Here is a 10,910-nt window from a genome sequence, read left to right as displayed (position 1 = left end):
TGACTAGTGATGACTAGGCGGCCACGTGTCTCCTAGGGCCAGCTCAGCCATGACCCGAACGGGTTGCAATCTAGTAATCAATCAGTATTTTCAAGATATTGTTGTTGTTGTTAGTAAAAGACTTAAACTTCCCTTGAGGTTTTTCTTGAATACAGAAACCTCCCCCGCTAAAGTTGTCTAACAAAGTAAGTAAAATGACTCTTTTACCCTAACTGATTCTTCAAATTTTCCAAAAAAAACAAGATGGAAATTCTTAAGAAAGGAGATGTGCACCATTTTCAGACCTCCATTGGGAAGAAATACCTCTTTATTTCAATTTATCCGATGCGTAGCCTCGAGAAAAATCTGAGTTTGCATTAGTGCTACCGATCATCCCAAACTATATTCCCTGTACAAGGCCATAATCAAGTGATGCAGAAATCCTTTTTTTCGATTTCAAAAGCTTTTATTTGTATAATTGAGAGAGAGCTCGTTATTTCGCTTTTGGTATCATATTAGTTGCTTATCAACAACCCACCTTTTGTTTTTTTTTTTTTTACCAAGATTTTTGATATCTATTTTTTAGAAAAAAAGTTGTATGAAATGTCAAATTCTTTTGATCACAACTAATATTCAGTTTTGAAATTGATGAAAATCCAATTGAATTCTTGATTCATAGAAAAATTGCAGTTGCAGATACTCTAGAACAACGGTTGAATCAAGTTGATCGATTTGAAGAGTCAACAGAAGCAAATCGAGAATTCTAATATTGATTTGAACACAAATTCTTTTCGAGAAGAATTCTGTGAAGTGGATTCATAACATTCATTAGTTCAATGGATTCACTAGAAGTTTTCAAAGAAATAAATACAAATGATCCTGAGAGGCAACTTAAACCCAAACCTTCCAGGATTTCGGGTGGCTTTTTTTGAGTCAAGGTAAAAGGATTATAAGAGGGCAAAATTAGGATTTAAAAAATTTCAAGTATAAGTGATATAATGTACAAAGGGATCTTGACAAATTATTAATGGAAGAGAGATATCTATCTCATTATTAATGGAAAAGACGGAAAAGGCGGGAGAGGTCTTATTAGTATTTAAGATAAGGGAGGTTTATGGCTTTTACCCTTATTATTATAATTATTTCAATGGTTTGAAATTTTGATTTCTTGGTTAATTCTTATCCAAATGGAGTTTCTTCTGGACTCCTCTCACCTCATTTGTGAGACTTTTATTATAGAGTTAGGTAGAATGATTTGTTAACCAAGACAACTTTCGGAGATTTTTGCCATTTGTCAAAAACCTTGTTTTGCTGCCGTGGAATATTCACTATTCCTTTGCTTATCCCCTCTCTCAATTCCTATAGATATTTTCATATTTATCTTCAGAATTCCCCCTTTTACACCTATAAAATCCAAAAAAATACAACTTTTCCAAGGTCATAATTGGTATTTAGGCTCAGTTTGCATACAAATATGGAAAGTGCAAAATCTTATATTTTATATTATTTTGTATGAATTAATATAATAAAATATAAAGTTTTGTATTATATATATATATATTTCTTTTAAATTGAGCCTACAAATACATACAGAATAAAAGGCTGTACATTTTACATATTTATATTTGTACTCCTTCCAAATTAAGCCTAAAGTGTATATATTTGTATTTATGCTGTTAAACTGAGCCTTTGGAAAGAGTACAAATATGAGCATGTATTTTGTCTTTCTAAATCTTGTTTTGCATTGTATGTATTTGTATTTGTTCCTCACCCAAACAATTTAATTAACATGTAGTTGCACATATTCATGTACATAAATGGAACCAGTTGGAGCAAATTGATATGTGATCACAACCGGAGTTCTGTCTCTCTGCAATTTGATGTTCCCAACACAAACAATACACAATTCTTTTTAAGTTGCAGAAATCTTCTAAACATCTTCGTTTGTCCATTCATACTTACACAGAATGGAGAGAAAACATGCAAGAAAAAAAAATCAAAGAAGGAAAAAAAAAGGGATGAAAAACCCCAGTAATTACAGTTATAACTTCACTCCTCATGATACAGAGTCAGAGGTTTCTCCTTCGGGTTGCTAAACTAATGTGTGGCTGAAAACTTGACCACTCCTCGGCCTTGGTCGTTCCGCCGGAGGCCGAGTACTGGGATGCCGAGAGAGCACAGTTGGCAGGCAAACGCTGGTGGGGCTCCGGCCGTGCCCATTCATCGTAGTCGTTCACAAGGCGGGTGTAGCAGAAAGCGGTGGAGTCGTCGCCGATCCTCGGCGCCCCGGGAGGGTTGTGGGTGTGAGGGGTCCTGTGATCGGCGGTCATGACTTTGTAGAGGTAAGGGATGAGACCTTCCATTGATGCTTCTGATCAATTTTCAGAACTTTCAGTGAGGCGTGGTTTGTGAAGAAATGGAGGGAGGACTTGGGCTTATAAAGAAGAGAAACTGGGTGAGGGGAGGTGGGATTTGGACGAATTCCGTGGATTCATGCCAATCCAGTAGCCCAGAATTGAGAGAGCAAATAAGCAATCAATGGGCTCTGCTGAGAGGGTTGACTATCAAAAGGTCGGATCCGATTTCCAAAACCAGCAGCTCTTGTGTTACCGTGAAGATACCAGCCATCGTAATAGTCATGAATGGCCTTCCCAAGAATGGCCACGTGTCCTGTGAAGGAAATCCTGACCGTAGAATTCAGTTGATTAATTCATTGGAACAAAGTAATTAGCGTGAGCAGACTGTTTTTTTATCTCGAAAGGAATCTTGTCGCTATCCAATCTTGCATCATGGGCCCAGTCCACGGTGGATCCTAGTATGGCAACTGAGGATGGATACATCTCGCAACTGTTATCACGATTCACGAACCCATGATAAAGTAATGTCCTGTTGATCGTATAAAAACGTGATTGGAAAGATGTTGCTCTCAGATGTGAGCTTGTGTTAGGTGTGCTTGGCAGACACAGAACAACAGAAGGACGGATGAAGCGGACAATAGGGAAGCGTTAATTCGTTGGAAGATTGATTAAGTATGGCCCACGTGACATTGAAGTGTACGCATTGAGGAATCCGGATTTTCTATTCACGATCACGATGATTCTACTCACTCATACCCACGCGAGATCACAGCCACACATGGAAACATCGATCTCATGTGTTCTTAGATGTTATTATGCATGGCGAGATGTTCTCAATCCACCGAGGTAGTGTTCTTTATAACAACCAGATATGCCAACGTAACTGATCCACGGGCTCAGATCTGCTTCCTACAAGCTGTTTCCACATTGCTACCATAATATACAATTGTAAGTGGGTAGCATGTCGAAAATGGATTCAAGCAGCCGACCTAACTACCTACGTGGGTGACTTTAAACTTTACAAAACTTTACATGAGTGCAAGGATACGTACTATGCATGTGTTCAAGTGTAAATATGGTATTTGGCAAAAAAAAAAAAACAAATAATATAAATATGATAAACTTGGTAATATATGCTATTTTTTTGTTTATGTGATAATTTTATTTATTTTTCTATGATCCTTATCAAAATCAAGGAAAATACCTCCTTTATATATTCCAAATCTAATAATTCAAAATGGAAAATGTCACAAGCAAGTGATGCGACTGCAAATACAATAGATAAACCTTATTATTTCTATGTGCCGCTGAATTTGCAGTTCTAGGGTCATACAAGACTTGATTAAGAATTGAATCATCTAAGGAAACTCCTGCATAGGGGTGTCAAATGGACTGGATTCGGTCTAATTCGATTCAGTCCAATGTGAGTCTATTATAAATGGATTAGGTTCAATTCAATCTAATAAATGTTTTAGATCAATTTGAATCCATTCAATCAAGGTTCAAAGTATCGACATGTATTGGTCTATATGGGCTGATATGTATTGTTCTGGGACTCCACCGATACGCCCCTATAGTGGGTGTATTGGGGTCTGACCGGTTCAGGGGATGGAGGAGACCTAAATCGGTCCCCCTGAACCGGTTTAAAAAAAAAACTAAAAAAAATAGTATTAATTCGCTCGATATACCCATACCGGCATATCGGGTATATCGATGTTTTGAACCTTGTTTCAAAGTATCGACACGTATCGACCCATATCGGCCAATTCGTATCGTTCCAAGACCCCTCTGATACGCCCCTACAATGAATATATCGGAAACCTGTTGGTCCAATCCAAAACCGATCCGTTGAAACTATGAACATGGGGGTTCTGATCTGAATCCTTTATCAACCAAAGCTTAGCTACAAGACTGAGAATTGCTTTATGAGAGTAATTTGAGTAGCAAAACTGAGAACCTCGGAAAACAACATTGCTCTTATATGTTATAATGAATGGGAAGATGTTCCCAATGCACGGAAATGGTGTTTTGTGGGTAAGCAAGGATAGAGTTGTGGGTAGATCTGGGGTCCTTCCAGAAGCATTTTCACGAGTCTTTGAGGGATCAGGAGAATTAATGATAACCGCCCAAACTCAGAGAAGGATCCTGATATTAATTCCATATGCAAGTCTGTTTGGATAAACTGAATCTTAGCTAACTTTCATCATTAATGCAACAAACAAAAGACCCGGTTCATAAATGTCCTACAAGGTTTGATTGCTAGCAAGCGTAAGGACCAGTGGTGCTTTAACTGCAAATCAGGCATTCAATTTGTAAGAATCAAGAAAAATCAGGATCCAGAAGGCTCTCACTGCAAATCAGGACCAGTTAATCACTTAATTGCCAGAAAACGTTTAAAATAAAACAAAACCCCAAGGCCTAAAACAATTGTTTAAGTTTTTTCTCATTGTCCATTCAATTCAGTGATGCACTCCATAGGGCTAACCTAAGATTTGGTTTTATCTATTATTTACGTTGCCTCCTGTTGGCACAAATTTCCCCAACTTGCAACCCGACTGACTGACTACCCATCAAAAGCTTGTACTGCAGTTCCTGTTCAACAATGCAGATTGCAGACAACCTGAATTCAGAAAGCACCCCATTTGGGCGCCGGGTTTGAGTTGGCCCCAAGCATTCCCGGCCCCAGGTGCTCCCAGACCCATGTGGAAGCCAGAAAATTCACTGGCTTATTATGCACTCCCAAATAATTTAGGGACCCCAAGTCATTTCAACACTCCAGCCTGCAACACTGGCATGCAATATACTGAACCCTGTCCCCGCATATAGGGCAGCCCAGTGCAGAAGGTTGTTTCCAAGATATACGCAGCCTTACACATGGCACATACAGAGAGGCTGTTTCCAAGATTTGAACCCTGGTCACCCAGGTTACAATGGAGCAACCCAACCATTGCGCCAAGGCCCACCCTTGAACTATATCCCTGCATATCTCTCATATAAATTACTAGTAGAAAGGTCTGTTGATTAAGTGTTGTCAACTGAATAATCCTGTGCAAAGATACTTCACTATGGTAGCAGAACTTGACGCCATATAATCCTTAATGGTGAAAGATAAATTATAAATGGCTATAATTAAGAAGTATCTAAAACACCCATGTAATATGAAAATCAAAATCAAAACCAGATCCCAATTATGTTGCACAGGAAACAGCCACCTAGTGCATTCCAAGTAGATCACATGCCCCTGCCGATTGACGGACAAAAAATCGGACCAGATGATATATATTAAATAAAGAATGGAATTCCTAATTTGTGTGTTCTGGGTTACAAAAACATAAACAAATCAAATATATAAATATACACAAGAAAAGCCACAGTACTGGTTGATAACAATTTGTATGGAATAGTCTGTGAAGAACTGCTCACACTAAGCTGTCCTGTGTTCACAAATTGATCTTTGCCAGAAATTGTGGAAACATTCACAGACAGTGAACCTGAAAAATAGATATTCAAAGGAAGGGTAAGGGTTATTCATGAACATTCTTCAGGAGAAATACTTTAAGGTACATTTTGCGATTGTTAAACTTACAATCATAATTAGCCCATCCAATTTGTTGATTAACCAGATCATAAACAAAGATCTTATCTCTTAGAACAAGGTCTGCAGAAAAGTAAACAGTTATGTTCAATCTAGTCAGGCTTATTAAATCAATAGGTTTAATAAGTCATGCATTAATTGAAACACATGAATGATTACAAGGAATGGTGTCACATGCCGACCACCCAGACTGTAGTTCTTAATATCATTATTTTGTTTCAGATATCAGAAGATTCACAACTATTACGTATATACTAGTTTGCAAATGTTTGACCATCCACTCTTCTCAAAAGTGGATATAAGCAACTTCAATTTCTAGCAGTTGCAAGATTTTAGAGAAGGTTGATAACTCAAGAGATTTTGATTCAAGTTATTATCCTGCTATTATTTGGTTTCTTGCTGCAGCACTTTCCTATGTTTCAAATTTTAGAAATTTGGATATAAGGTATTACAGTCAAATAGATTTCACAATTATAAATTCATATATGAACTACATATATCCACAGAATCTTTACAAAGAAGATACAGATTGAATGAAAGTAAAGTGAAGAAGCATGCATAAATATGTACATATGTGGGTATGCAATGTATACATGCAGACAGAGGCAGATGCAATTTAACAGAGAAGCCTTCAAGTCAGGATTCAAACCTCCTAAAATTGTCATCCCTGGGTCTTGAACCCTCTGAAAGCCAATGCACCAGAATTCTGCTCCATCCTGTAATCACAAAAATTCCAGTTAAAACTAGCACATAGCAATATTTCATTCACTGCATGAGCAAAGCATTAGAACCAGATCTATCCTACAATTGTTAAAAATATGTAATGTAATAAACAGGATTTGAATGACTTACAACACCACCCTCTTTTATAAGGTATTCAACAGGACTTAAGATCATAGATGCACTACCCGCAAAGTTTAAACTGACCGTTGGAAATATCTCATCTACACTGTATACAAAAGATATATGCATTCCAATGTTAATATAACAAAGTAATAAGCCCCCTTTAAAGTCCAAGTATCTAATAAGGAGCAAATTGGAATATTGATAAAAAAGGAGCAAGTTGGAAGACAATTGCAAAAATGATACCTGCTGGAGATTAGATAGCATTGATTTTCTTTTGAAAAAACTAAATGTGTAGATTGTGAAATAAAACTACTTATCTGTAGAAAAAGGAGAAAATCAACTTCAGAATACAGTGATAAAAGTCATATAACGATTTTCTTTACCTAAAAATGAATACTAGGCTGTGAGTTGGATTACTTCAGGCACCAAACAAATCAACCCTAAGAATACCCAGAATGAAGGAAAATTCTTAAAATAATTAAAGATCTAAGAAATTGTACCCATATGACTTACAGCACTGACAAAAGGATCATATGCTTCTGCAGCAAGGTACGCCAAAGTTGTTCCAGAATCAATTATGGTCCCTCTGTTGCTTGATGTTGCAAACACTGCTGGGTCAATGGGCAAAATTTGTCCATTGACAGCAATACTCTGCAGATTCAAATTGTAATGAGGCCTGAAGATTTGGAGACACAAAGTTATGATCAAACTCAACACAATCATAATTGAAATGCTTGAAATCTTTTTGTCTTATGCACATAAACAATAGTTGGATTTGAAAGAACTAAAAAAATTGTTTGGCATTGGACAATTAATGCATGGTTGTCATATATGATAGAATATCTCATACAGAACAAGATTTTTTACACATTAAACACAAATTTAAGGTAAACCGACTTTTGTATAGGAAAATTAATAAAGTTTTAAGCAAAAAAAGCTAAGACAAAAATTCCTTAGAAGCAAAATTACAAGAAATGAAAAATGACTTCACCCAGATAGAAAATAAAAAGAACATGAATAAAATAAATACAAAGGTGAAAATCAGTGATACACTTAGAAATAGTAAACAGACTTGGCAACAGACTAAGTTAGAAAATGCATTGTAATAAGCTGCTGAATTGACATGAGAAAATGGGTTGCCCTATTGGTGGCACTTTGCCTCATATACTGGTTTGAGGTGTATCTCATCTCATAGATATCTTCTATAAAGTACTCTTTTCTTCTATATTAAATTTCTTCTCTCTCCCTAATTCATCTTTTCTTTTTAATTGCCTACATATGCATTTTATCCTCGTGAATAAGTAACATCATTTCTTGGAGAAGTTCTTGGATAATTCATCATTTTAATAGAATATTCCCAATTTCCCATGTTATGTCATAATGGATTGGAACAGAACTAGTTTTACATGATTTTTTAATTATTTAATTTCTAATGATTTAGTTATACGATTATAAAAGTATACTAACTAATTAATTTATGGAACTGCTTCACATCTAATTTTTAGGAGGCTTACATGCCAGATATTCTGGGAAACTTCAACAACATTTGATAGCATCCAGCAACATAATCCAAAGAAAACTTGAAGGCAACTTTTATCAACTTTAGAAAAACCTAAAAGGGAAAATATACAGGAACAACCCATGTTTTAAAGCTCTGCATCTAAAGTTCCTATCGGTCAAGGCACACTTCAGAAAACATCACAGGAGGGCAATAGCATAGTTTAAATGAGAAGAACAACAACCAATAGAATATTAAAAGTTGTTTGAGGAGAAAGAGGACAATCTGCAAAGCAACATCCAGATTCCAGACTATGAACATTCACTAAAGAAAGAGACTATGAACTATATTAGAACATGAATCTAAATGAAAAGGGAAAACAACAAATAAAAGATAACAGTTCCTTTAAAGAGAAATAAGAGCATACTGATTTGGAACAAGCGGACTATAGACGATATTTGGCTCCACAATCTCGCCAAAAACCAATACACCCCCACCACTATTTGCTCCTATCAAGCAATGCGAGAAAATTTTTGGTGTGATTCCTCGTGATGACAGCTGCGAAATGACAGACAGATCATGCTGCCCAAACCCAAAAATTCCATCAACTGCTCTATCTGGCTTGGTCAAGTCTCCGGACTGATAGTTGCTACATCTGTTTCAAGCACAATCACCAAATTATATAAATTTCAAAAAGCATATCTCTCCAACATTAAGAAAGGGGAAAGCAAAAAAAGAACAGAAGCAGAAGGGGAGGGAGGAGAGTTTCAACTTTCAATATGGTGATGAAAGCTCACCCAAAAATGATGGGAGCCGAAGAGTTTGCGACCAACGAGTTTCCGAGGACTGCCTCCAAAGACAACATGTCTGATACATAATAACCCGTTGTCCCACTACCGTCACCATACTGGAACGTGTAACTGCACTGAGAATTCTGAGAACTGCAGCCACCATCTGCAGTTTGAAGTGCCAAATTACATATTTTATCTGAACAGGATACTAGAGAAGCGGTGGACGAGGCGCTGGGGTCAAAAAAATTCAGAGCTATCTGTAAAAACGTAATCTTGTAAGATTTTCTTCTATATCTTCTTCCCCTTTCTATATACTCAATAGAAGTTCAACAACTGAAAGAAGAGGAATGAAGAAAGGAGAGAAGAGTTTACATTTAGACCGCTTTCTTTAGGACAACCATTGCAAGGATTGCAAGTAACCCACAAGACATCACTTCCGGTATCAATCTGAACAAAGAATTCTTTTGGAGGAGTTCCCAATTTCACTCTTGTAAAATACAACCTGATCAATAAAAGAAAATAAGTGCAATGTGTGAAAACATCTAAGATATGCTCTTAAGAAGAAATAAACAAACAGAGAAAAAGAACCAACAATTTAAAGCGCAAATATATCAAACAAACAAAAAGCATCAAAAGAGAGCGAGAATAGCAAAATCCACATAGCCGTTAATTTACAAAACAAAGAACCAAGATCATCGACAACAATCTAATCCAGAACCTAATAAAGAAAGAAAAGGAAATGATAAACAGGCAAAGAATGCCAAAAACCCATTGATTATAAAATACCCAGTAGAGAAAAGAAAAGGAACAGAAGGAGTTCCATAAAGGAAGAGAAAATTAACGAGAGAAACAAAACAAAATTTAAAAAACATAACCCGGAAACAAAACGGAATCCAGAATAAGCATGAATTCAATCACGGACGAATATAATGAAAATTACCCGACGGTGTAAGGATTGTAGGTACCCTCGACGGGAAAATCAACGATCCCCTGCAAGATTCGACGGTGCCTTACCCTGTCCCGAGCTATGAGTTCACTCAGCTCAACCCTCTTGTTCACCGGAAAAGCTCTTTCCAGCGTGAGAGTAGTCGGTAAACTACTGTACACCACCGCCGCCGGCAAGAACACGGCGAATAAAACCAAGACAACAGACCCGGCGTGGTGAAACGCCGGCATTTCCTTGTTATTTGATTTATACCTCTCTTTAACTTCGGACCACAACCAAAAAAAGAATATTTTATTATAAACCCATAAAATTTAGAGGCGAAGATCGAGGTCCGTGTCTTTCTGAAACCCTGAAACTCAGAGAGATAGATAAAAAGAGGGGGAGAGAGAATGACAGAGAGCGAGAGAGAGAGGAGGAAGGTAGAGAGAGAGAGAGACCGAGCCAGAGAGAGAGAAGACAGAGGGGAATCGAAAGACTTTCCGCGACAACAGCTGATAACAGAAGTTTCAAAACCGGATTACGTTAGTCCTAATATATGTTTTCTTCCTATATATACTGCTATCTTCTAATCTACGTTGAGTGCGTACTACACACGCTTTCTTTGTTTTTGTTTTGACTTCTGACTTCCTTAGGTAGGATGTTTACAAACCCGTGGACCCCAGCTCAACAGCCCAGGTTGATCATGCCACATCGTCCATATCTCCTACCATTGTATCCTACTGCCAGTACAGAGAACCATAACTTCGCCGAATCCAACGGCTGATATTCTCGTGCGTGATTGATGGCTGTCACAAAGTGCCTTACGTGGCTAACAAGGACATTCTAGTAATTTGAACGATATAGAATTACCTACTTGCCCTCCGTGGCCCATACAAACTTCACGTAGTATTATGTAGAA

General features: G+C 37.2%; 1 protein-coding gene across 2 annotated transcripts; it reads right to left on the bottom strand.

Annotated features, from left to right (window-relative positions):
* Positions 1 to 5,584: 5,584 nt before the first annotated feature.
* Positions 5,585 to 10,544, bottom strand: LOC104590684 (aspartic proteinase 36). 2 transcript variants are annotated; one of them, XM_010249412.3, is made up of 10 exons: positions 10,007 to 10,544; positions 9,439 to 9,568; positions 9,073 to 9,323; positions 8,703 to 8,930; positions 7,291 to 7,453; positions 7,021 to 7,094; positions 6,784 to 6,880; positions 6,581 to 6,647; positions 5,923 to 5,994; positions 5,585 to 5,827 (listed from the first exon to the last, which is right to left on the bottom strand). In XM_010249412.3, exons 1-10 carry the CDS (start codon positions 10,240 to 10,242, stop codon positions 5,658 to 5,660), a joined length of 1,488 nt encoding a protein of 495 aa, XP_010247714.1. In that variant the 5' UTR covers positions 10,243 to 10,544; the 3' UTR covers positions 5,585 to 5,657. The 2 variants fall into 2 exon arrangements, with proteins under 2 accessions (XP_010247714.1, XP_088755177.1); XM_088899051.1 differs by lacking the exons at positions 6,784 to 6,880; positions 7,021 to 7,094.
* Between the last annotated feature and the right edge of the window lie 366 nt (positions 10,545 to 10,910).

This window comes from Nelumbo nucifera, chromosome 2 (assembly GCF_055504915.1).
Source record: "Nelumbo nucifera cultivar China Antique chromosome 2, China Antique-T2T, whole genome shotgun sequence".
NCBI lineage: Eukaryota > Viridiplantae > Streptophyta > Magnoliopsida > Proteales > Nelumbonaceae > Nelumbo > Nelumbo nucifera.
Note: the sequence above shows the minus strand (reverse complement) of the source record. Positions and strands in the feature narration are given on the sequence as shown.